The sequence below is a fragment of the Caretta caretta genome, chromosome 23 (genome assembly GCF_965140235.1).
Source record: "Caretta caretta isolate rCarCar2 chromosome 23, rCarCar1.hap1, whole genome shotgun sequence".
NCBI lineage: Eukaryota > Metazoa > Chordata > Testudines > Cheloniidae > Caretta > Caretta caretta.
Window position 1 is genome coordinate 8,043,480 of NC_134228.1, and position 26,093 is coordinate 8,069,572.

Here is a 26,093-nt window from a genome sequence, read left to right on the forward strand (position 1 = left end):
CGGGCACTGGCCGCCCCGCTGCGCCGAGCCCAGCCGGAGCGGGCCGCCTTGCCCAGCGCGGGGCTTTCCCGTTTTACGGGGATGAGCTCACCAGGGCCCGTAGCCAATGGGGCGGCGGCCGCCGGCGGAGCTGGGGAATTCCAGAGCCGTCGCCTCCTCGCTGCCTCCCTGACTGGGGCTTTGGGGGAGCGAGCCCAGCGCGGGGAGCCGAGCGCCAGGCCCCGCCATGCGGGACACCAGGGGACGGCAGCCGCGGCCGGAGGAGCTGGCTCTCCCGCGGGGTGAGGGGCCGGCGCTGCAGGCGCGGGGCACGGAGCCGCGGGGCCGCTCTCCGGGGCAGGGGCGGCTCCTGCCAGCGTTAGGGAGGGTCGGGGGGGGGGGATTGCAGCTTGGCCCAGGGGGACCCTGAGGCCGGGGTGGGGGGCGAGCGACCCCTGGGAGCGAGAGGGGCCTGCGGCAGGCGCCCCCGGGGGATGGGGAAGGCGCGGGGGCGAGCCCGGGGGATGGGGAGGGCGCTTGAGACGGTGCCTGCGGCTTTGCCGTCCAGCGCAGCCTCCCTCGTGTGAGCATCTGGGACCCTTCAATCGCTGCTTGGTGGCACCGGCCTGGCTTAGGCCCTCGCCCGCTCTGCCTGGCGCCCGGGACCCGGTCCCGAGCGCTGGGCTCTCTGAGTTGGTGCTTGGCTGGGGTTAGGGTCTCTCCTTGCTGTCTCTGCTCACAGCTGGAGCTTGGGGGGGTGTCGCCGCCTTCTGGGCCAGGCGCTTGCAGAGCTCAATCTTTCTGGGATCTCCCTAAGCACCTGCCACAGCCACAATCAGCAGGAGCCACCTGCTGATTCCCCTGCCAGGTGCTGTGTGGGGTGGCAGTGGGCGGGGCACAAGGCTGGTTGCTGTTGATTGATGGGGTAATAATGTGTCTTGTCTTTTTAGGTGCTGCTCTTCCAGACCCCGGCCTGGTCATGGCACATACAGCACAGGCCTCTGGTAAGGGAGCTGCAATCTCAGATGAAGGTAATCCCCTTCCCTGCTAAAACTGATAATGCTTCTGCCTTGGCTAGCACTGTCCACAGTCTGGACATGGTACAGGAACGAGAGCATGAATCTGTCCAGCAGCCCCATCGCATGGGCAGCATCATTGCCCCCATTTTACAGATGGGTAAACTGAGGCACAGAGAGGCCAGACCATGTGGTGGGGGATGGTGGGGGCACGGTGGCAAAGCCAAGTTAGAACCCAGGAATCCAGGCTCCTGGGCCTGTGCTCATTTATGCCAACTGTACAGCCTCCCCGCTCCCATGTCTGTAGTCTCCTTCCGCCATGCCTGGCTTGGGCCTGTTGGTGCTGCTCTCCCTCCCTTGACAGCATTATCTCACTCCCTACCCTGATCTCCCAAGGGGCTTGTGGAAATCATGCATTTCAGTCGTGTCCCTACATTTTCTCCCACTCCCCCGCAGCGGGGAGAATCTTGCACAGTTGCAGGAGTTCTGGACTTCAGCACTGTCCCTTGTGCAGCTCTCTGGCTAAGGTAGTATCTCTGCAGCCTGGCGTGGACACCTCCCCCCACCCCCCATTCCTCTCATCTGCGTTGGCACCTGCTGCTCAGCTCTCTGTTTCCTGGGGGAGGGGGCAGCTCTTGCTGGTTAAAGGCTCAGTTTGTACTTTCACTGCAGGCTGAGTGGTGCCAGCAATCCCACAGAGCTGAAACTGCCCCATTGCTCCCATCTCCCTGGAGCCCCTTGAAGTCGGAGCGTCCCCCAGCATAGGGAGCACCACAGTGCTCATGCACTTTCTCTGGGCTCTGCTGTTGTATGTCTCCAGCTGAGTGGGTGGCAGCCTTTATTCAGCCCCTCTAGTGTGGGGAGGGGCTGGTTTGAGACGTAAACTTTTAAACATCTGAATTAGAAATACTCTTGCTTTCTCTTTCCTTTGCAGATGAATTAGGTGAGTGGACGCTGGGAAATGGGGGTACAGCAACCTCAGGTAAGTGCAAGCACTCTAGGCACATGCGAGTGCAGACCCTGTGCATAGGACCCTGGCTGGAGCAAAGGGGGCAGATATCATGTAAGTGTGGTCTGCAGAGGGAGGGGCAATGCAAGACAAATCCTGCAGTCCTTCCTCATGCACCCTCCCCATGAAGTCAATTCCAGAGCTTCAGCATTTGGGCCCAAAGAGCAGGTAAGGGAATACCTGGGAAATGGGACCACATACAAGCCAACAGCTTGCAGGCATGCCTCCTGCAGCATTCCAGGGATCCACCTGCACTCTTTCCAAACTGCCGAGGGGCCTGGAGGCCAGGAGAACAGTGAGCGTGGTACAAAGCTCACACAAGCTGAGAAGAGTTACCATTCCATACATGACAGGTTTCAGAGGAACAGCCGTGTTAGTCTGTATTCGCAAAAAGAAAAGGAGTACTTGTGGCACATCTGATGAAGTGAGCTGTAGCTCACAAAAGCTCATGCTCAAATAAATTGGTTAGTCTCTAAGGTGCCACAAGCATTCCACACATCCAACTTCTAGGAAAACAGTGGGACGTCCTGGAATATTGAGAAGCAAACAAGTACGTTAAGAATGCCTGGCATTCACCTCCACTCCTGGCTCCTCAGCCAGCTTTCTGGCCATGGTACGACGTTTGTAGCCAAAAAGCCACTGCCCTGAGCAAATACCAGCTTCGTGCTCATGAGAGAGAAGAGGCAGTTCTTACCATGGCACAGGCTGTCTCTTTAAAGCGGGACCCACAATTAAGGGGGCTCTGTGAGAAACTGGGTTAGGACTTAAAAAAATTAATTGGTTAGTTTCAAAAAAAGGGAGTTAGTAATGTCCCTTGAATGGGGGCTCTGACCTAGTGGTAAAGCAGAGTGGAAGGTCTGGCGTCGTTCTCTCCTTACGCTCTCTTAGGCTGATTCTTCTCAGGAAGGCCAGGTCCATATGCAGAGTTGCACCAGTTTAGCTGAAAGCATGCCACAAAGTGCAGTGTTTGTGTGGGGACACTTATGTCAGGTTCCACCTGGTTTAGCTTGCACTGATGCCTGCCATGTTCAGACTGAGGGTGGAAGAGAGTCTGCACACAGAGTTGCGCTGATGTCTCTAACCTGATACGGCGTCACACCTTTACCTGAACTGGTGTGACAGAGACCTTTTTCACAGATTCCAGGCGCAGAAGGAACCACTGAGATCGTGTAGTCTGACCTCCTGTATACCACAGGCCAGAGACTACAAGGCGCCCAGGGTGCTAGGGCTGCAGGGAGGTTGGGCGGGCAGTTCTAGTGGGGGGAGGTGCCTGAGTGTCAGGGCCATGGGGTGGGCAGGCCAGCTGATTGGGTGAGGGACCTGGGTGCTAAGGCTGTGGCCTGGCAGACCTAGTTGGTAAAGCATCTGGGCAATAGGGCTGTGGGGAGGGTGGGCCCATCAGGTGAGGCACCTGGGCACCAGGACTGCGTGGAGGGCGGGCTGATCAGGTGAGATGCCTGCACGCTAGGGCTGTGGGGAGGGTGGGCCCACTGGGCGAGGTGCCTGAGCACCAGATCTGCAGGGAGAGCAAGGCCCATCGAGTGAGGCACCTGGGCATCAGGGCTGTGGGTAGAGCGGGCCGACCTAATGTGTGAGGTGAGTGAGTGAGGGGCAGGGATGCCTAGGCAAGTGCTGTGAAGTACCTTGGCCAGATTTCCTGCTGCTTGGCACGTGAGCAGTTGCTGACTTCAGTGTAATGTGACCAAGTGTTATTCTTCAGTCAGGACTGGGGTGTTTCAGAGAGACCTGCTCTAGCTCGAACAGGAATGAATTCAGGGAAGCCCTGTGGCCCGGGTTACATGGGAGGTCAGACTGGATGTGCAGGATGGTCCCTTCTGGCCTCACACTCTTGGTCTCTGTGAAAATGGGTGTGAAACACTCTCAGAGCAGAGCAGGAGCACTCTGCCCTGGTGTGGCTGGTGCAGGCCCTGCAGGGCAGTGACGAATCGGGCCCATTGCTTTTTGGTATCACCCATGTATGTCCACTGACTCGCGCACGCGTACAGAGTCAGTTAAAGGGAGAAAGCTCGCAGTACAAACCTCTGAATCCTCCAGCCCTTGCCTGGGGATCTGCTGCCTTGTTTGCCTGGGCTGGCCCAGTGGTGGCCCTGCAGTGGTGCATGGATCCTCTCGGAGGCTCGAGCCTCTTTCTGTGTGTGCACATGGAGACTGGGCATTCAGAACAAGATCAGTTTAGGCCTGCCCTTTCCCTGGGTCTTGCTAGGGCACTAGTGAGGGTGGAGGTTGGCCCACCATGGCTCTCCTCCAGCCCGTTCCCAGCAGGAGGCCAGCCTGTCCCCCGTCTCACCCTCTGGCTCTGTCCCTGTCCTGCAGAAATCATCGAAGAGTTAATTAAGGAGGATGGATTCCAGCCACAAGCCCTGCCCTTCCTCTCCAAGGCGTCTGCCAAGGGCACGGCCAAGCTGGTGCCCAGGGGTTCAAACCCAGCCGTTCCCTCTGGGATGCTGAGGCTAATGGAGCCGACAGGACCTAGCCCACTGCAAGGCGGCTTGCCCTCCTTTGGAAGCTCCCATCCCGCCGTGGCTCATGTCCTGCCACTGGACTCTCAGCCTCCCCTGCTCTCGCAGAGCCTCAGTAGCCTGCAGCTGACGCCCAGGCTGGTGCCCAGGGGGACGACTCCACCCCCTGCCAGCCGGCCCAAGTGGCCTTCGCCCATGCGCTCGCCAAAGGAGCAGTTGGAAGACATGCTGGAGCCTCCCAGGCTGGTGATCACCGAGCAGCCGAAGCAGCGGGGGATGCGCTTCCGCTACGAGTGCGAGGGCAGGTCAGCAGGCAGCATCCTGGGCGAGAGCAGCACGGAGGCCAGCAAGACCCTGCCAGCCATCGAGGTGAGTGTGGGGGAGGAGCAGGGGCCAGTCTCCTCACAGCAGGGAAAGGGGCTGGGGGAGGGTCAGGGCCAGCCTTGGGCTGCCTGCGCCTTGTGTGGCGGGGCCGACTGTTCCTCTATCTGTCCGTTAGTGCCCCCCTCACAGGAGAGGCGGGGACCGGGGACCTGCCCCACTCCCCTCGCTCTCTTCCTGGTTCTTGGCGCCCCACCGAGGTTGGGGGGCGGGGGAGGGGAGGGCTACCAAGGGCCCTGGTCACTCCTGCTGAGTGCCCATGCTGTAGCACGCCAGCACCTTTGGGCTTGGAAGGGCCCTGTGACTGCCAAACCCTGGCTCCCTCTGCGCAGTCCTGGCCGGCCTAGCACAGCAGCTGGTGGTGGCCATCCAGGGCCCTTCACTCCCAGTGGCCAGGCCCTGCCCTCGGGTTATCTCTGTGGGTTTTATTGCCATTTCACGCTGTGGCAGTCAGGATCCATGGCTGGAAAGTGGAGCTGGGCAGCCCAGCGGGCGCAGGGTCGCTTGCGGGCTCTGAGCCGCTGAAGGGAGCAGCCGTGCCTTGAGCCCTGCTCCCTGTGGAGAGGGGTGGGCAATTTACTGGGCAGGTTAATTACACATAGACCAGGCTCTGGCTTCACTCACCCCCATGGCGTGGCGGGGGATTCCCAGGGTGGCCTTGGCTCTGATCTCTTGCTCTTTCCCCAGCTGCTGAACTGCCAGAAGATCCCTGAGGTGAAGGTGATTGCGTGCCTGGTGTGGAAGGACTGGCCCTACCGCATCCACCCTCACAGTCTCGTGGGGAAAGACTGCAACAATGGGCTCTGTGAGGTCACCCTGAGGCCCCAGACCAACCCCAAACACAGGTACCAGCTCCCTGCTCGGCACAGGGACTCCAGGGCCATCGCCGGGGGTGCTGCTGCGGCCCCACATGCAGTGCAGCGGGCATGGCAGCTCCTCTCCGTGCATGGCTGAGGCCCAGCTGTGAACTGGTGCTGACAGAGCTCACGTGGGGACAGGGCCTGCCGCTCGCAGCTGGACACTGCGCTCCCCCTCGCCCTCTCTGTGAGGCTGAGAGGCTTTGAGGAACGCACGCAGAGGTGGTTTCAGGGTGGCGGTTACTCCCCCGAGTGCTCCCTCCATGATCTCCCCCACCATGTGATCAGCACCCAGTGTCCCCTTGGGGCAAAGTGGGACATCTCAGGCCACATCAACTGAACCGTTCCAAACCTCTCAGTTACTTCCACGTAAGAATGGCCATACCTGGCTCAGACCAAAGGTCCATCTATGACGGAGTCACAGGTCTGATGCTCTGGAACTGCTCTGTATGAAGTCAGCCAGGACTCTGGGTAGTGTGACTCCCTCAGGGCACGCTGTCCAGGGCAAAGAAGCCCCCTCAACTATAGCCTTCCTGGTCTGACCTCGGAGCATTCAGCATCCCTGTTCACACCATACACTCCCCCTTGGTGGGTCCTCCTGGACGGGACCCCTGGGGAAGCCAGAGGGCCCTGCACCCCCACTCCACAGTCAGCAGTGACTCTCAGCCAGCATGTAAAACAGAAGGTTTATTAGTCAACAGAAACACAGCGTAGAACAGAGCTTGTTAGCACAGAAATCAGTGACTTTCAGCAAAGTCCATCTTGGGGGGGGACCCCAGGCCGGACGTCCTGGACTCCCCTCTCTGAGTCCTAAACAGGAGACTGCCCAGCTTCCAGGGACCCCCCCACCTCTGACACACCCATTGCCCCTCCTTCGGTCTTTGTCTCGCTTTCCGGGCAAAGTGTCACCTGGTCACGTCCCCCGCCTGGGTCTCAGGTTACGAAGGGCATCGGCCATCACTTATGTGCAGGCAGCTGGAGCCTCTTCGCCTGGCCCCGAGGGTCTCAGCAAAAGTCACACACCTTTATTCCCACCACCTAGGCATAGGTGCGATACACAGGGAAACTGAGGCACACACAGCATTCATGCAAAACACTAAGACTCACATAGGCTCACATGCAACATAATAAGGAGGAAAACCCCACTTTGTCACACCATCTATTCCAGGATCCTGTCTTCCGATAGTGGCCAATGGCAGGTGCCCCAGAGCGAATAAACAGACCACGTAATCATCAAGTGATCCATTCCCTGTTCCCCATTCCCAGCTTCTGGCAAACAGAGGCTAGAGACACCATCCCAGCCCATCTTGGCTAATAGCCATTGATGGACCTATCCTCCATGAATAGACATTGCTGCCCCTAAGCAGCTCGGTAACCTGATTGCGGCCAATGGGTCAGCTGAGGTGAGATCTCCCCACCCTATAGCTTCTGCCATTGTCCTGGTCTGGTGACAGAACAGTCCTCTCCCTGCCCCAGAGCCCACCATGTTGCCCCGCCCTCACCACATGGGAAAACCAACTCCTAGCACAGCAGTTCTCAACCAGGAGTCCAGGAGCCCCTGGGGGATCATGAGCAGGTTTCAGGGGGTCCGCCAAGCAGGGCCAGTGTCAGACTTGTTTAGGGCCAGGGCAGAAAGCCAAAGCCTCACCACATGGGGCTGAAGCCTGGGGCCCTGAACCCCACCACCCAGGGCCGCATGCCACAGGGCACCACCCTTTGGCATGGGGCCCCTGGCAATGGCCCTACTTGTACCCCCTAATGCCGGTCCTGGCTTTTATCTGCAGGAAACCAGTCGGTGCGGCACAGGTGGGCCACGGAGTTTTTATAGCGTGTTGGGGGGGCCTCAGAAAGATAAAGGTTGAGAATGCCTGCTCTAGCAAATTGCCCTGGAGCTTGGGGGGAGACTTCATTTGCTTCAGAGGAAGTTAATTAGGCATCTGTTCAAGCTAAGCCAAAGTGAGGTACCCTGACACGACACCGGAGAAGCCACATGAGGACTGCTCAGAACTCAGTGAGCCATGTGCCCACAAGAGCACTGTGAGGACCATTGGCACTGCCATGCAGGCATGTCCCTCCTCGGGGTGGATGCTCTGATTCTGGGGCAAGAGTGGCCTTGTCCTAGGGCAGCCACACCCAGAGCATCCTCTTGTGGCAGGCCATGACACAAGTGCACCTGCTTCAGTTTCCCCTCTCCGGTAATCCAATAACTTCACTTCAGACTTTTCTCGCTCAATAATACCCATCCTTGGGGCTGATCTATTACAAAAACCACAATTAGTTGAATCCCCAACAGAAATCCCATATTCCATTTCCCATACCCCGGGGCGGGGGGACAGACATCCGCAAGCCTCTGTCTCTGTTAAGGTGCAGGCCACTCCCTTGCAGGCCTGGCAGGCTCTGGGCTCCATAAGTGAGAGCCTAAGAGAAGCAGGGTCGTATCAATCTCCTGACCCCGATGGAAGGGCTGCTTTGGCTGAAAGGGGGTGATGCCCAGGCCTTCCCGGGGCTGTGGTCCCAGGTGATGGCACTTCCTGTGCAGAGGTGGGGTTCCTCTCGCATGGCCCCTGGCAAAGCGTTGCGTGGGCCACGGTGGCTGGCCACGGTGGCTGGCCATGGCCTTAGCCCCAGCCTTGCCCGCAGCATCTCCAACACGTCTCTCCTTTGGTTCCCGGCAGTTTTAACAACCTTGGCATCCAGTGCGTGAAGAAGAAGGAGATCGAGGCAGCCATAGAGAAGAAGCTGCAGCTAGGGATCGATCCATTCAAAGGTGCGTGGCCCCAAGGAGCCCTGCCCCCCCGCTAGCCAGGCAACTCCATTGTGGAGTTAGATGGGTCAGGTACTGGGTCAGGGTGTGATGGGTTGTCACCCCTGGGGTGCAGTTTGGGAGCCATGGGAACCATTGCACCCTTTTAACCTCCCGGCTTGACTGCCCTTTCCTACACGGCTCTGTTGGTGACTCACAGCCTCTTCAGGCCCTGTGGTCACCCAACATGACAGCAGGTGGCGCCACACACCCAAACTGACTTACCTGAGTGCCTTACTCAAAGACAGGCAGGAAACAGCCAGTTTCCCAGCTTCTCCACTCTGCACCCTTGCTGGAGTATAAACCCCAGATTGTACCGTCTTGCACTGCACAGGGATGTGTACAATGTAAGCTCATAAAGTTTGCCCTCCCCTCACTGTGGGAAGGGTATGCACAATACGCTTGTGTTAACCAAGCTGAGATTGTTCCCCAGACATTTCACTCAAAGGTACACTGGCTTAGATAAAGCAAAAGCAAGCTTATTAACTACAAAAAGATAGATTTTAAGTGATAGCAAACAAATCAAAGCAGATTACCTAGTAAGTAAACGAAACCCCAAAGGAAGCCTAAGATACTAGACAGATTGGAAATGAAGTAGCAGTTTCTCACCCTGACTGGTGATAAGCCGGCTGCAGATTCTCAAGGCACAAGCAGCGCTTGCTTTGCAGCTTGGCCTCCCCACCCCGTTCCAAGTCCTTTTCTTTCGGAGCTTCTCTCAGGTGTTGAGTTGTGGGGGGGTAAAGAATGCCAGATGACGTCACTCCCTGCCTTATATAGCGTTTCCAAATGGTGGGTACCCTTTGTTTCAAACTTGGTTCCCAGACCAGTTTGTGGAAAAATACAGGTACCCAAAATGGAGAGACGTGTTGGAGTTCAGAGTCATGTGATCTGGTCACATGCCCTTGCAGAGTCATAGCAGCCATTACTTACAAGCTGGCCGAAATGTTTACAGGTCGGCTAAGCTATTCCACAGCCCATTGTCTTTGCTGATGGGCCATTAGCACTGTCTGGCTTCTTCATTGTTGTACCTGAAAGGCTGGCTGTGGGTGTTTTCCAGAGTAAGCCCATTTGAAATACAGTTCCATAGTCAATATTTGTAACTTCAGATACAAAAATGATACATGCATACCGATAGGATAATCATATTCAGCAAATCATAACTTTTCCAATGACACCTCACATGACCCAACTTTTACAAAATGCACAATATGTGCCACAATCATATCTTAATAATATTACTATGATGAATATGGGATGCAGTGTCACACTCCGTGCCCCCCAATTCACATGCCTAGGCTGGCCCTCAGAGCTGCCACCCCCAATGCATGCTCCTGCCCCACCCCCAAAGCTTCCAGAGCTGCTCCCCCAACACGTCCCACCCATAGCACCCCCCACCAAGCTCCTGCGAGTCCCCCAGGTTCCCCTCCCCAATGCACACACCCACCCTGCCCTGCCTGAGTCCCCCTGCGTCCCCACACGCACCCACCCACCCTGATTCTGCCCAAGTCCCCTCCCCCACACACACCAGAATCCCACAGAGCCCCCTGCCAACACTCGTGTTCATCCTGACTCCATTGCCCCCAGAGCCCACCAACACACACGCACACACACCCCGCCACCAAGTCCCCCCAGGGCCCTCTCCTCAAACACAGGCACTCACTCTGACTTCCCTCCAGCCCAACCACCCCCACTGTTTCCAATGGACTAAAGGGCTGTCACGGAGCCCCAGAATCGGGGCTAAACCCCCAGCTTTGGAACAGCCTCCTGGAGGAACCAGTCAGTGGGCTAGGCCCCCCAGGGATCTCACTCATCCTCTAGGGCCAGCCATGTAGCCTCCTTGCCTCTGAGACTGAACTTCTGGGCTGTAGCCCTCCTGCCACAGCCCCCTACTGCAGGGACTGACACCCCCAGCAGCATTTGCAGGGACGCCTGGCAGAACAGTTGGGTTTATTGGTCCCTGGAGCCCAGCATGGGACATCCCCAGGTTCTTGCAGAGACATGGAGGTTAAAGCATTGTCTGGCCTGGTCAGCCCAGGCCCAGCCAAGCTGGAGTGATCCCCATGGCCAGGCTCTGTCTCTCTTCCCATCTGATCTCCTTGGTCAGTCCCCAGATGAGAGCCCCAGCTCCTTCCAGAGCTGGCTCTTACCCCCCACCTCCCCATCCTTTGCTCTCCAGCTGCAGGTTCTGCTCAGCTCCCCTGCTGAGAGGTCGGGAAATCCAGCTCTCTCTGGGTTGCCGGTTGTTATGTGTCAATGCCCTGATGACTGGATTTGCCATTATCCTTTTGGATTCTCCATTGATACAGAGTTGGTTTCAGCCAGTCCTTTTCCAATGACCTGTTCTCTGTGTCTCCGCAAAAATAAACACCCTTTTCCCCCGACCCAGTTAACTATGCAGCACATAGGGCTACCCACTATTCATACAAAACATTGTGAAAAATTCCCACTTTGTCCCATCTCTTCCCCTTTGAGACTGAACTGAGTGGGGTCACTTTGGCCGGTGACCTGGGGAAGTTCAGGTACCTCTTTCAGTGACAGAGCATCTGCTCTAAGATTGGCATTCCCACTAACATGAATCACTTCCTTATCATAATCTTGGAGGATCAGACTCCAGCTCAGAAGCATGGCATTAGCCCTTTCCATTTGATGTAGCCATGTTAGAGGACAGTGGTCAGTATACACGGTAAAGAGCCATGCAAATAGATACAGCTGCAGCTTTTTAAGGGCCCACCCAACGGCCAGGCGTTCCTTCTCCATGGTAGCATAGTTCTGCTTCCGGGGCAGCAGTTTCTTACTCAGGTATGCAATTGTGTGTCTCTCCCCCATAGCATTGGCTTGCATTAGCACCACGCCCAGCCCTGTGTCTGAGGCATCTGTGAACACCAGGAAGGGCTCGTCAAAGTCTGGGTTGACTAGAACTGGATCCTGGCTTAGAGCCTCCTTCGACGAACAGAGAGGCCCCTGGCACTGCTTGGTCCAGACCACCTTGTCTGTCTTACCCTTTTTTGTACAGTTTAGTGATGGAAGCTGGTAGGGAGCTAAAGTGGGGTACAAACCTTTGGCAGCACCCCACCATCCCAGTAAAGGTCTGGGTCTGTTTTCTGGTTTTGGGGCAGCTGGTGGAGGGATGCCAAGAGAGGGGTGATGGGGGAAAAGCGATGGGCTGGGAGAATGAGCTTTGCAGCCGCATTCTGCACAGCACAGAGCAGAGCGAGGATGCATGTGTCAAGGCCGGAGAGAAGGATGTTGAGGTGTTCAGGACATGTGATGCTGAGAACCTGAAGGAGTTTTAGCTCTGGAGGGATGGGAAAGGCAGGATCTTCGAGATGTTCTGCAGAAAGAATTGGCAAGACTTGGACACAGGCTGGCTTGCCTCAGCTTGAGGCATAGCTCTGGGATGGCTTTCCAAACTCTGCAGGGGCGCTCTCCTCCTGGAGCCTCAGGATGCTGAATGCCCCGCTCTCTCTCTGCAGCTGGCTCCCTGAAGAATCACCAGGAGGTGGACATGAACGTGGTGAGGATCTGCTTCCAGGCCTCATATCAGGAGCCCTCAGGACAGATCCGGCACCTCAACCCCGTCCTCTCTGAGCCCATCTTTGACAAGAGTAGGTAGCTGGGCTATGGCAGGGGAGGGCGGGGCGGGATGGAACGGATCGATGCAGCGGGCCATGGTGATGCCAGAGGAGGGAATGTGGTCAAGCCCACTTTCCCTAGGATGACAGAGTGCTGGACAGAGGGCAGGATCAGAACTGCAGCTGTGTCCCTGCATGTTTGGACACCCAGCCTGGGCTGGGGACTGCAGGGGGAGGATGTTTCTGAGGGAAAGGAGACTCACTGCAATAGCTCAGCCTACCTTGGCTGAGTGAGAGAACAGCGTCACTAGGCTGGAGGCTGCCAGGGCCCTGGCTGAGAGAACCGGGCTGGGCAGTCCAGTGCTGTGTAGGCTGTTTGTATTGTCGTGGTGTGTGTGCCAGGTAACCTCCTGCCGGATGGGCCGTTTGGGGCCGGGCTGGTATTGCAGCGGTGCCCTGGTGGGACTGGGCAGCCCTGTGCCGGACGGGCCGTTTGGGGCATTGTAAGCTTTCAGACTCACCCGGCGGCGCGTCCTGCTGGTCGTCCTTGGGAATTAGCTCGATATCCAGCCCAGAGCACCCTCTGCAGGCTGGTGGTCCACCTTACCACTGGCCCCCCCAGTCCCTCCCAGGACCCAGTGCCCTTGCCTTGGGTGCTGCCCCCTGGCAGTACCCCCACTCCCTGGGTCTCCCCACCCCATGGAACCCTCACCCACTATCCCCACATCACAGCTACTGCCAGTCACCATCTAGCCCCATGCCCTGGGGCCAACTGCAGTGTAAAAGTCAATCATCACAGGCAACAAGGGGTTTGTACTGGCTGCCTTTACCCACCCTCAGGCTGCCCCTCTGCAACCCCAATACCTATATGGGCCTGGGGAGTTGCTGGCCCAGGGCTTCCCAGTTCCTGAGGCCTTTCCCCAGCTCTGCCTCACTCTAGGTACCCTAGGTGAGTTCCCCCACAGCCAGGCCTGTCTCTCTCTCCAGCCAGAGAGAGTCTGAATCATAAATATCAGGGTTGGAAGGGCCCTCAGGAGATCATCTAGTCCAACCCCCAACTCAAAGCAGGACCAGGACCAATCCCCCCCAGATCCCTAAATGGCCCCCTCAAGGATTGAGCTCACAACCCTGGGGTTAGCAAGCTAATGCTTAAACCACTGAGCTATCCTTCCCCCACAACCCTTCTGGCTGCCAGCTGGGCCCTGATTGGGGTGTGGCCCAGCTGCGGCTACTTCCCCACTCAGCCCAGCTTCTAGCCCATAGCCCTCTCCAAGGGCTAGCTTTTCAGCCCTTCAGGGCAAGAGCAGGTGACCGTCCCACTACAGGCATGGTTTGTATTGCAGCGGTGCCCTGGTGGGACTGGGCAGCCCTGTGCCGGACGGGCCGTTTGGGGCCGGGCTGGTATTGCAGCGGTGCCACGCTTGGTCCTATACGGACCAGTAAGAAGAGATGGTGTCTGCACTTGAGAGTTCACACTAGGGACGGGACATGTGGAGGTGCTGGGAGTGATTGTTAGCGCCACATTTAACCGGTGGATAGGATCTGTTCCCAGTGGCCCTGGCCATCTCCTGTCCCCATGGCAGACGGGGGCTCCTGGGGGGATCTGAACAAGGAGACGGGAGTGGCTTACAGGCCAATTCGTGGGCAGCCGCCAGCCTATCCACTGGTGTGCATTAGTGCGCTCTGCTTGGAGGAATGGCAGCCCGCCTCCTGTGTGTCATGGGCCCTGCACTGCCAATGGCTGATGGAGGCTCTTGTGGGCATTCGGAGCAGGCTGCCAGCACTGTGAGGCTCTGGGTGGCTGCGGGGTGCAAAACAGTGACCATGTGAAGACTGAGATGGCTGCAGATTTGTGACTGGCATAACCTGGTGCTTGCCTGGCAGCAGCACCATGTCTGTTCCCTGGCACAGGGCACCCCCACCTGGCCCCAGAGCTGACGCCACCCAGGTCAGGCAAATAACCAGAATGAATTTTTACAAGTGTCAGCATAGCCCCATTGGCCTTTTCAGAGGCTGCGGGTCCCCCATGCCTGCTGGCCAGCCCTGCATGGTAGGGCAGGGATGGAGGCGGGATGCCTCATTCCTGCCGGCCAGCCCTGCATTGTGGGGCAGGAGTAGAGGGGGGATCCCCCGTGCCTGGTCAGCCGTGTGTGGCAGGGGAGGGATGGGAGGGTCCCTCGTGCCAGCCAGCCAGCCCTGCATGGTGGCGGGTAGGATGGGGTGGCTCCCTGATACCAGCTGGCCCCATGTGGCTGGGGAAGGACGGAGCAGGGTGGGGAGATCTGTGTGGTGGCTGAACTGAGTCTTGGCATGTGCAGAATCCACCAACACGTCAGAGCTGAGGATCTGCCGGATGAATAAGGAGTGCGGGCCCTGCACGGGTGGGGAGGAGCTCTACTTGCTCTGCGACAAAGTCCAGAAAGGTAACGGAGGGGAAGGGGGTCAGCGGACTGGGGCGGTGGGAGGGGGTCTGCTGGAATGGGGGGTGGGAGGAGGCATGGAGCTCTGGTAGAAGGGGAAGGGGTTGGGGGGGGAGGGCAAATGGGCTGGTTCTGGAGCCCTGCTACACCGAGAGGCGAGGGTAGGTGATGGTGTGAGGCCTTTGCGGGGCACATGCTTACTCAGAAGTTTGTAGAGCTCAAGGCCAGGAGGACCCATTAGATTAGCCAGTCTGACCCCTGCATCGCACAGGCCATTGCATTGCACGCAACTGCCCTGTGCAGCGTCCAAGGACATAGTTACACCAGAGGGTTTCAGTCCTCGGACACTGTGCTGCTGACAGCCACAGGCAGAGGACTGGAGAGACCCAGGTGCCCTCAGGCCCCTGCCACGGCAGAGAGTTGATGAGATGAGACGTGGCCAACTGATCTACGCCTGTCAGCCGGGAAAGGTGAAATGCCCCAAGGTCCTGTCAGTCTGATCTGGGGAGGAGGAGTCCTGCCCTGCTCCAAACCTGGAGGTTAGCGTGACCCTGAGCAAGTATGTGAAACCCAGCAGCCAGACAAGTAGGCAGGGAATTCTCTGTGCTACCATACCTTGTGGGCCTGGGGTCTCCTCCCATAGCAGCTGAATCTGGGCCCCAATCTGCCCTCAGGGGCTCTGTCCCCAGCTCCTCCCATCCAACCCAGTCTCCCGGGGCACCCCCTTGCCTGCCAGTCAACTCCCCAGCCCTCACCCCGCATCCCCCGCAGAGGACATTGCCGTGGTCTTCCGGAGGGACGCGTGGGAGAGCAAGGCGGACTTCTCGCAGGCCGACGTGCACCGTCAGATAGCCATTGTCTTCAAGACACCCCCGTACCAGCACCTGGACATCCTGGAGCCGGTGGAGGTGGAAGTGTATCTGCAGCGCCTGACAGACAGCGTCTGCAGCGAGCCCTTCCTTTTCACCTACCTGCCCAAGGACCACGGTAACCGCCACCCCATAATGTCCTTCACAGCCCTTCGGGGAAAGGGGAGGGCCCAGAGCAGGCCCTCAGGGGAAGGGGCATCAGGGGAGCCCAGAGCAGTCCCCGCCAGCCACAGCCCCTCATGGGTAGAGGGGTTGGGGGGCCCAGTGGCGCCCCTGCCAGTCACAGTTCCTGAGGGCGAGGGGGAGGACTGGTCACAGTCCTTCGGGGATAGGGAGGGTCAGAGGGGCCCAGCACAGCCCCTGCCAATCATAGCCCTGTTGGTGGAGAAAAGGGGTCATGAGACCCCAGAGCAGCTTCTGCTGCTCACAGCTCCTTGGTGGGGACCAGAGCAGCCCCCACCAATCACAGCCTTGTTGGGAGGGATGGGGGGCATGGGAGCCCAGAGCAACCACCATCAGTCACAGCCCCGTTGCGCGGGAGTGGGAGAACAGGGGCCAGAGCAGTCCCCACTAGTCAAAGCCCCTCGGGGGAAGGGGGACTCATGGGGCCCAGAGTAGCCCCTGCCACATGCAGCCCCTCAGGGAAAGAAGGGGTCGGGTCATCCAGAGCAGCCATCGCTGATTATAGCCCTCTGGAGAGGGTTGGGGGAGAGCAGAGCAGCCCCAATGGACACAGCCACATCAGGGGGGAAGGGCGGGTCAGGGGGCCCAGAGCAGCCCCTGCTGCACGCAACCCCTCAGGGAAAGGGGGGTCAGGGGGGCCCAGAGCAGCCCCAATGGACACAGTCACATCGGGGGTGAGAAAGGGGGGTCAAGCAGGCACAGAGCAGCCCCTGCTGGTCACAGCCCCTCACGGAAAGGGGAGTCAGGGGCCCCAGAGCAGCCCCTGCTGGTCACAGCCCCACAGGGTGGAGCAGGCACGTGCCCAGCTGGTGCCAGGCAGGTTTTGGGAGCCTGTGGGCAGAGGCCTGTGTCAGTTTCCCATGGTTCAGGCCACACCCTCCTCTGCCTCAATCTCTACAGACACATATGGGGTGCACGTGAAGAGGAAGCGGGGGATGCCAGATGTCCTGGAGGAGCTCTCAGCATCAGGTGAGTGTGCGGGCCTCACACCAGGGCAGGCTGGGGGGGCTGTGGGGATCAGGCTGGCCTGGGCTATGGCCCTTGCAAGAAGCTCTTGGCTCCTGGGCTGGCTCTGCCCATGCCAGGGGTGACTGATGGCTCCAGCCTGGCCCTGGAGTTTCCGGTGGGATGGGATGAGGCCCTGGGTTCCCAGCTCTGCCTCTGGCCGGCTGGGGAGTCACTCCCCTCAGTGTGCCCCCATCTGCAGAACGGCACCAGGGATCTGACTCCTTGGCAGAGCACTTGAAAAGGTAAAAAGAAAAGGAGTACTTGTGGCACCTTAGAGACTAACAAATTTATTTGAGCATAAGCTTTCATGAGCTACAGCCCACTTCATCGGATGCATGCAGTGGAAAATACAGTAGGGAGATTTTATATACACAGAGAACATGAAACAATGGGTTTTACCATACACACTGTAACCTGAGTGATCACTTAAGGTGAGATATTACCAGCAGGAGAGAAAAAAAACCTTTTGTAGTGATAATCAAGGTGGGCCATGTCCATCAGTTGACAAGAACGTGTGAGGAACAGTGGGGGGGGAAATAAACATGGGGAAATAGTTTTACTTTGTGTAATGACACATCCCCTCCCAGTCTTTATTTTGCAAACTGGACACCATTAAATTAGGCTTGAATCCACACCGCTCAGCGTGACGGCCTGATCCCACCCCACTCCACACCGCTCAGCGTGATGGCCTGGTCCCCTCCCCCCCAATCCACACTGCTCAGCATGACGGCCTGGTCCCCCACGCCATCCACACTGCTCAGCATCATGGCCTGATCCCCCCCTGCACATCCACATCGCTCAGCTTGAGGGCCAGTCCCCCACATCCCCCGCTCAGAGTGACGGGTCAATAGAGTGCAGCCTTCAGGCACCTGCTGTCTGAGGGGACGGGGGAATCTTGCAGGGGCTGCTCCCATCAGGCTTGCTGCTGCAGTCATAGGTGGCTTTTGGCTCCTTCGGGTGCCCATTGTGGGGCTAGGTTGTGCCCGTGCTAGGGCACTGTGAAGTGCCTTCTCTTCTTGTCCCTTAGACCCTCATGGGATTGAAGCCAAGAAGAGGAAGAAGAAGCCAGGCTACATGGACCATTTCATCATGCCCCAGACAGCAGGTCAGTTGTCTTGTGTCAGGATGTGGATGGGCACAAGGCTGGCTGGTGCCTCTGAGCAGGGACCCCCCCCATATGGTGTATTTGTCTAGGGGGGGTGCAGTGTTCCCTTCCTACACATGGGAGGGGAGCAGATGGGGCCCAGGGGGTGCTATGACCCCCTCCACACTGGGCAGGAGGAAGGTGGGGGCATCCAGGGATCACAGTGACCCCTTTCACATGGCAGGGGCAGGTTGGGGCATCTGGGGTTGGCATAATGACCTCCTCCCCATGGGGGAAGATAGGGGGGAGCCTGAGGGGACACACTGATCCCCCATGTGGGGACCTGGGGGCACAATGATTCCCACACTTAGGGGGCAGTGGGGTTCTGCGGAGCCCCTTTTCATGGGTGGCAACGATGTCAGGGCCTCAGCTCCGAACTCCTGGGTGGAACCAATGTGAGCTGGGGTGCTCTGGCCCCCTGAGAATTAGCCCAAAGGTGTCCTGAGCTGGGCCCCCCCTGCTGGAGCCCCCAAGGCATTGCCCTCTGCTTCCCCAGGCCTGCAGCACTGCAACCCAGCTGGCCAGGTACGTCCCCAGGAGCCCTCCAGTGACTGCACTCATCGCTGGGGTCACTCCCCACTGTGACGGGATCCCTGGGGTGCAGCCTGGGACTGTGGGACCGCCGTGGCCTCTTAACTCTCCAGCCTGGATTGTCTCTCACAATGCTTTGCTAGTGACAAGCAGCAAACCCCTCCAGGCAATGTGATCACTCAGCACAACCGCATGTGGAGCCCCCACACCCAGCTTGATTGCATGAATGGTCCCAGAGCCACTCATGAATCACACAGAGAAGGGCACCAGCCCAATCCCCCCAACTCCCAGAATATACCATCTTGCACTGCTCAAGATGCTTTCTTGAGCAATATAAGTAAATTAATTGGTTCACCTCTTCAGCAATGGAAAGTGGATATACACCAGCCTCTATAAATCTGAGCAGATTTACCAAACGCTTCAGGCAAATACACTAGTAAAGATAAAGAATGAAACAAGTTTATTGACTACAAAAGATAGATTTTAAGTGATAGGCAAAAAGTCAGAGTTAGTTACCAAAATAAAATGTAAGCACACAGTCTAAACTCTCAACCCTATTAGTCTGGGCAACATCTAGATTAAGCAGTTTTTCTCACCCCACTGGATATTGCAGTTCATAGTACACAGGTTTCATCCTCTGTTGGAGTCTTCAGTCTTCTGAGAGTCCTTGTTGCTTGCAGCATAGGTGGGGGGAGGAGAAAGACCAAGCATGGTACCACTGTGTTCTATTTTATATCGTTAATCCATGTACTTGGAGGACACAAGTGATGACTGCATGGCAGGTGAGTCACCAGGCAAGGTTGAGCAATTCCCCTAGTGTAGCCTTGTGTAAGTGAGTCATTGCATTGTAGCTCCCTTGCTGGACAATGGCTGGTGATGTCCGTTCAGAACCCACTTGGGTGTTGGTTATCTCCTTTGTCATTGTCTCTGGAGAGCTAGTATCTGGATGCTTCCCAAACCCATAGCATATTTTAGTGAAAACCATACAAGACAATTCTTATAGTTTTATATGCATTAATGATACACACATTTAGATGGAACAGCAGGTCATAACCTTTCCCATGATACCTCACAATACCTGCTTTATATGATCACAATTATATACAAAATGATTAATATGAAGGTTACAGGGTATTGCCCCAAGATATAGAGTGTCACACCCATCATGTCCCTGCCTTGGCCCAACCCCACGTATTGACTCGCTCCAGTCCAGACTGGTGGCTAGACATGCTGGCAAGGTACAGGCTGTTCCCCTTGTGGGGAGCCTGTCTGGCCATACCCCCACTGCCCACCCTGCCTCCCAGGAGGATGCCTGTCACTTTTCCCTGTCGTCCCCAAGGCAGCCTGGGCACCATGCTGCATTCCTGGGGGAACAGGGCTCGCTAGCTGACTGAGCCATTCCTGTTCTGATTGCAGAGGAAGGCTTTGCCCTCCACCCCAGCCTGGAGCACATCACGGTGCCTGAGCCCTTCGATTTCTGCCTGGGCCAGGACTACACCACCTACAGCTGCCTGAACCCGAGGGACATGCTGCCCGCCGCCTGCTCTCCCATGGAGCTGCCAGGCTGCCTTGGCCCAGAGTTCCTGTTGGACGCCTACAGCCCCGTGCAGAGCAGCCCTGCCCCATTCCTGGCACCTGGGGAGAACTCTGCGGGGGACATTGAGGGTACGGCCAGTCTGGTTGGAAGTAACATGTTCCCCAGTCAGTACAAGGAGGCCTATGAGCGGGCATAGCTGGGCATGAGGTTGGGAGACATGTGAGGAGCAGTCGAGCCTTGTTTCAGACCTGTCCCGGCAGGGAGCCCCTTGCTCTAGCTGGGCAGGGCCTGGAGATGGAAGGACTGGGGCACTTGGCTTGTTGGCAGAGCTTCCCGGGCCTCCCGGCAGCGAGCACAAAGGAGACTGCTTGTCACTGCAGGGCCTACCTCCAGGAGACCAGCTGAGACCAAGGGGCATGGAGAGAGAATGACAGCACTGCCCTCCCCTAAGAGTGTGGGCCCTGAGGAGTGTGGCTGCCTGGGAATGCTCCACCTGCAACTGGAGTTCCACATCCCAGCCTGTCCAATTCCACCTCCGAGCAGCCTCCTCACTGTCAGCATATTCACTCTGCAGTTCCCCTTGCTGAACTCCCTCCAGGAGCTGAGGTGCTGGCTCGCTGGGGCAGGACCTGGCCAGAGGGGCTCTGCGTGGGCACTGTGCCCAGGTTTGACTGCATAGGCTGCTGCAGGGGTTCACGCTTTGCACTATATTTATAGGGGTTAGTTGTAGCCAGCACTTCCCTGCCATAAAAGGCCACCTCATGGCAAAGGTTGGGGGGGAGAGGCACACGGACACTGTCTGGCCCCCAAATCCTGGCCAGTCAGGGTGGAAGAAATTTAAGGTCTGCTCCTGCTCCCGTTGTAGCCAATGGCCAGGCTCCCCTGGCCAGAGTGAGGACAGCTGGGCCACTGGCTTTGCTATTAATAAGGGGACAGTTTGAAGATCTTCCTGAAGGCCATGCCTTGTGCAGGCTGGATGCCCCGTCCGCAGCAGTCCCTGCACCTGCTGACCTGAGGAGGGTGGGACTAGAACACAGCCTCACACCTGGCCGTGCTGAGATGCCAGCTGGAACGGAGCCGCTGGGGAACTGGGAGCCAGGACACCTAGGGTCTGTCCCCAGCTCTACCACTGACTCACTCTGTGGCCCTGGGTAGGTCACTCACCTCTCTGTGTCTGTTTCCCAAGTTGTAAAATGAGGGTGATGCTGCTCACCCACCACCCAGGTGTGTTGTGACAGATGGTAATAAAAAACAATACTTCTCTACTGCCTCATCCTGAACCAATTTACGAGCCCATATATCACCTCTAGACAGGGGGGCCCATTGCTGTCACTACAGTGCACCCAGCTCTAGGGTGCAATGCAGCAAACATCTTATAGCAACAGCATACCGCCACTGAGGGCGGGACACGATTTAGCTGTGGGGTGGGGGGGATATAAGGAGACTGAACAGAATTACCCAGGCTCTGGGCATTAATATTACTTATCTCACACATCCTCCACCCAAGGAGCACTGGTAAAATACTGACACGGAGGGCAGAGCACCCCACGCAGAGCAATGAGGCCTGACGCCGCTCAGCCTGTGAGTGCTGAGAGGCTGGCAGCACCAGGTGCTAAGTCAGCAGGTGAAGTGCCCAGAGACCCCTGTGTAGCCCAGGCTAACACGGGCTCTGTGCCCCCGTAGCAGCTAGCTCACGTAGAGAGATTTGTGCTGCTGCTGCTCCTCCTAGAGCACTTCCCCGCCGGCTGCTAGAAGTTGCCTCATTGCTAACTGGGTGCATCATTCTGCTCGCTAGGAGCGAAGTCTCGTACTGTTAACCCAAAGAGAATTCTAGGTGGCTCTCCCCACTCAGAGCCCTTAGAGGGCCTGCTCCCCATGTCCTGGGGAAACCCGTGCCCACAGCTACCCTCCAGGACAGGCCTGTAGGGAGCCTGTGACCACCCCCACTTCTCAACATTTCTCTGGCTGCTGCCTCACTGCTCAGGTGCCATCTGGGGCCCCATGGCCTCTCCAGCTGTCATCTCAGCTTTGACCAGCATCTACTAGGGCAGCACTGGCCCCCAGCGTGCGCTCCTACCCTCCACCCATGGGCAGAGTGGCTCTGCCCACCTCTCACTTCCCTTTCCGGCTGTGGCAGTGACATGTAGCACCAGGCTGCCCTTTCACCCAAGTGGCTGGTAGGTCTCAGTAGTGGCTAACGCTCTGCCTGCTGGAGCAGTCCATCCTCTGGCTCCTTCCAGAGGTCTCTAGGGCCACTCCATGATCCCTGGGTATCTGGATGCTTGCTACCAGGAGGAAACCTTTTGGATATCAAGCCTAGTCCAGGCAGAAAGGAGTGAGTTGTGGGCTTCCCCCTGACAAAGCACCTAGAACCACAGTTACTGTACTGTAAGTACTTGCTCTGTATTGGAGTCCCTGTCCATGTGGAGCCCACTCCAGTGACTAGCTAGTAGCTCCCCGACTAACCAGAGGAGGGTGTGAGGAGTCCTAGCTAGAGCTTGACAAAATAAGGATTGCAGAGTTGCTCTACCAAGTCTGGTATCACAACTAGTAATAAAACCCCCAGTGTAATGCATGGTGAAGGTGTGGGCTGCGCTCTGTCTGGCTGCCCTGGAGATCTCGGAGAGGAATACTTCGGAGGAGGTTGCCTGGGCTCTAGTTGAGAGGGCCCTGCTGCCTGAGGCCCGGGGCACATCTGCTAGCTGGTTACAGATTGTAACCGATGGAGTGAGCTCTGAGAAGAGGTGGCCGAATTAACCCACTGCTGGGCCCTAGACAAATGCACACGTCTGGGCCCCTGCTTTCTAATATGAACACCAACAAACAGCTGTACAGGACACGCTCTGCAGCCAAACTTGCCTTGCTGTGGCTCTGCTGGGCCCGGCTCTTCATCTCACTGCTCTGGTCGCTGCTCACTATGATGGAGGCATAGCCTGGCCAAACCTGGGGGGTGCTACAACCCCGTTGGACAGATCACGGTGCCACTCACTCAGGTTTGGCCCAGCCACCCCTCTGTCATGGTGAGCCTCACCCCGAGCAGCAGCAGGATGAGCAGCTGGTCCCAGTGGATCCACAGGAAAGCCAGACCAGTCACAAGCAGCATCCTGTATAGCTGTTTGTTGGGCCCTCCGCTCCACACCCTCACAGCCCCTACCTGCCTGGGTCCCAGGTACATGCCTACTTTGTCTATGTGTTAATCTGGCCCGATCTTCCCCAATGCCAACAAAATAAACTAGGTGATTTTCTGAATGGCTCCATACTGCCTAGAGCCCTCCTTGATTACTTGAAATGAGGAGCTTGGATTCTCCCAGGTTCAAGTGCAGTTTGGGGAAGAAAATGGTGGGGTTGATGGTTTGGTTTAAATGAAAACTCAGACACCACCTCGATGAGGTGCTTAGGGTGGGGCCTCAGCCCCATCTTCTCCCTGTGGAGGACAGTATAATGGAGCTGCTAGGAGGCTTTGCGAGAGCCAAGCACTAATAGCTGGGGTGACAGCCACCATGAAGGTGGTTTGGAGAGTGAGATGGTGAAGATGGTACCTGGATAAGGGTCAAAGGAGGTGCCTGCCAGGCTCCAGTTTACCACATTAAGGGTCCAGGAAAGAGGGGATCATGGACCAGGGTTAGGTGTGGACCAGTCCTTTTAGAATGTTTGAAACAGCCGGACAGGAGAATACCATACAGACTTGCACTGGAGCATGGCTAATGGTGAGGCTCAATAGCTTGAGGTGAAGGATGTAGTCCAAAATCTTGGCATCTAATGGGCTGATGTATTGTGAAGGAAGCTCAGATAGAAAGTCTCTCTCATTACTCTGATCCATAGACTGATCGTGTGCTTCCTCCTCTCTATAAGGATTTATTGGTCTTCTCTAAAGCAGTCCCTGGCTGTAGTGCACAGCCAGCCCATTTTCAAGCCACGAGCTGTAAAGAGGTTGGGTTTGGAAGGAGAATTTTCCTCTTCTCTGAGAGAATACATCTGGTAGACTGGAGTGTTGCGGACAGTGCAATAGGTCTGTGAGGCATCACTGATGCTACAAGTATTACTGTGGTCACATCCTGCTTGATCTTTTTTATGACCCTGGATATCAGAGGAATGGGAGGAAAGGCATAAAGGAGGCCTTGAGACTAGGATATGGGGGAAGCATTCTGGAGGGAGCCTGGGCTGGTACCTGTTCTGGGGCAGAAGAGAGGGCATTTGCTGTTCTTGTTAGTGGCAAACAGGTCTACCACAGGGAAACCCCCTCTGTGGAACACAGGCTTGAGAGACTATTGGTGGCTGGCTGAGTACTGTCATTGAGGTAATCCACCAGATTGTTATTTGCTCCTGGTTGGTGAAGGGCCATGGAAGTTTTCCTGTGCAGATGGCTCTGTTTCCATAGTTTGATTCCCCCCTCACAGAGCCCCCCGCCTGTTGATATTATACATTGCAGGGGTGGTGTCTGTCAGGATCTGTACTGTGGTCCCTTCCAGCACGGTATTTCAGGTGGCCTCTCCTACTACCAGGCATTTTGTGAACACTCCTGGGGTGTAAACAGGCTAGACGATCGTAACCAGTATCAGGTATTGTGTCCCACTGGAAACTGGAGATATTTTCTGTTGGCAGAATGAATCACTGTGTGAAACAAGCATCCGGAAGGCTGAGGTGGTAGAGACTCTGTCCTGTATGCCCTAGTATGAGGGACAAATGGACATGCAGGGCCCAGGCATGGACCCAATGGATACTTCTGGTCAAAAGATTCCAGTCTCACACACGTGAGATGCATATGCACTATAATGGATCCAACTGAACAAAATATCTATGTATCCCTTCTGCCCATCAGAGTTGGCAGCAACAAGGGCCGGGTTCAGTATCTAGGGGTTCCACTCCAATAATGAAATGCAAAACTGGCTTGAGCCCCCACCCAGTGACCTGGGACAAATATATACCACCCCCCTGGCACCTCTAAGAGAGAATACTTCCCCTCTTGCAAGCAGAGTCTGAGTGTAACAAAAGCCTTTTAATAACAGAGAGAAACAATATGGCATTATGTTAGGGAAACAGCACCAACAGTATTCATAACACAAACAATGAGCAAAAACCCACCCCAAGCAAATTGGGCCGTGTCCTTTCCCTTTGGTTCTTGAGTCCAGCAACCCAAAAGTCTGTCATTGGTGAGTCCAGAGTTCAAAAGTTCATCTACAGAGTTTTAACCCCACCACCACCTGTGTGGAAACGGGGTCGGGGAAGAAGCAAAAGGGTACCTTACATGCTCCACACTCCTCTCCCCAGCTGCTCCCCCACCTCTCTGCACTCCTCTCTGCCAGCTGCTCCTCCCCAGTAGCCATCCTGTGAGCCATCCACCAGCTGCTCCTCCCCCGTAGTCATCCTGCAAGTCACTCACCAATATATCTTCAGGCCCCCTACTATTTTTAGCACAGTACTCAGTGATTTCAGCTCATAGTAAGGGAACCCCAGTACTGGTGCACCATTGACCCAAAACAAATTCAGCTCTGTAATCTGTAACCAGGCTCCTAACTAAATCAAAATTAGCTCTGCTATTACATAGTAGAAAAGATACGTCTGGCATTTAGGGCCCTTAAAAAGAACCCATACCACAAAGTACAAATGCCTATTCCCAACCTCTCTCAATTCATTGGGTTTTGGAACCCATGACCCTTGCTTAGCAAGCGCTGCTTCGGTGATGACGAGTCCCTCCATCATAACAAAAGGCCAAGTACAGTTCCACTGTCCTTGATTCACATAATTAGGATAATAACAGTTTATTCTTCCTGTCCCAACAACAGAGAAACAGGCTCCTACAGCAGCCAAAGTGACCATCTAGGAGGGGTGGGTGTGCCTATGCAAATGAGATCAGCCCCTGAAGTTCTTCTCCACAACCTGCCACAGCTCACCACCAGATGTCAGGGTAGAGCTCATCCTGACTCTGCTTACATCTCGAAGAACCCCACCTCCTGTAAAGGACAATAGAACCTCAATTTTACAAACACCAGCCTTGGGAATGACCCTTTTCCTGACCAGGAAAAAAATCCTCACATAACAAGTGATGTTGATGAAGACTAAGTCAACATCCCTTCACATTCTGATCCATTTCCAGTGCATTGAAGGTCTCTGCAATGGCATGAAGGACTGGAAGAAAGCAATGTAGTGCCCTACATCACAGATCCACAGGGTCTGGTCTAAGCCCCAACCTGTAATCAGTTCCGTGGAGTGACGGAAGTTTTAGTGTGTTGGGCCCCCAGCATCCACACACTTCCACAGGGGTAGGCCCATGGACTCCATAACTGAAACTGGGCCTTTGGGTACC

General features: G+C 56.5%; 1 protein-coding gene and 1 long non-coding RNA gene across 3 annotated transcripts in view; one reads left to right on the top strand and one right to left on the bottom strand.

Moving 5' to 3' along the window:
* On the top strand, nucleotides 1-21,054 carry RELB (RELB proto-oncogene, NF-kB subunit). 2 transcript variants are annotated; one of them, XM_048834405.2, is made up of 12 exons: nucleotides 1-281; nucleotides 930-1,010; nucleotides 1,930-1,977; nucleotides 4,339-4,853; nucleotides 5,553-5,710; nucleotides 8,398-8,489; nucleotides 11,999-12,130; nucleotides 14,416-14,520; nucleotides 15,289-15,504; nucleotides 16,470-16,538; nucleotides 17,605-17,682; nucleotides 19,669-21,054. In XM_048834405.2, the coding sequence occupies exons 1-12, from the start codon at nucleotides 227-229 to the stop codon at nucleotides 19,983-19,985; spliced, it is 1,866 nt and encodes a 621-aa protein (XP_048690362.2). In that variant the 5' UTR covers nucleotides 1-226; the 3' UTR covers nucleotides 19,986-21,054. The 2 variants fall into 2 exon arrangements, with proteins under 2 accessions (XP_048690362.2, XP_048690360.2); XM_048834403.2 differs by lacking the exons at nucleotides 1-281; nucleotides 930-1,010; nucleotides 1,930-1,977 and having other exon boundaries at nucleotides 3,512-4,853.
* Nucleotides 18,696-26,093, bottom strand: part of LOC142069893 (uncharacterized) — a 9,569-nt gene continuing 2,171 nt past the window's right edge. The window contains exon 2 of the long non-coding RNA XR_012665877.1: nucleotides 18,696-24,381. This is a non-coding gene — a long non-coding RNA (uncharacterized LOC142069893). The remainder of the gene's footprint in view (nucleotides 24,382-26,093) is intronic.

Coding starts and splice junctions, on each gene's coding strand:
- RELB (XM_048834403.2), top strand. CDS start 4,125: ATGGATCCTCTCGGAGGCTCGAGCCTCTTTCTGTGTGTGCACATGGAG. Junction 8,490..11,998: donor AGGGATCGATCCATTCAAAG/GTGCGTGGCCCC, acceptor CTCTCTCTGCAG/CTGGCTCCCTGAAGAATCAC. Junction 15,505..16,469: donor CTACCTGCCCAAGGACCACG/GTAACCGCCACC, acceptor CAATCTCTACAG/ACACATATGGGGTGCACGTG.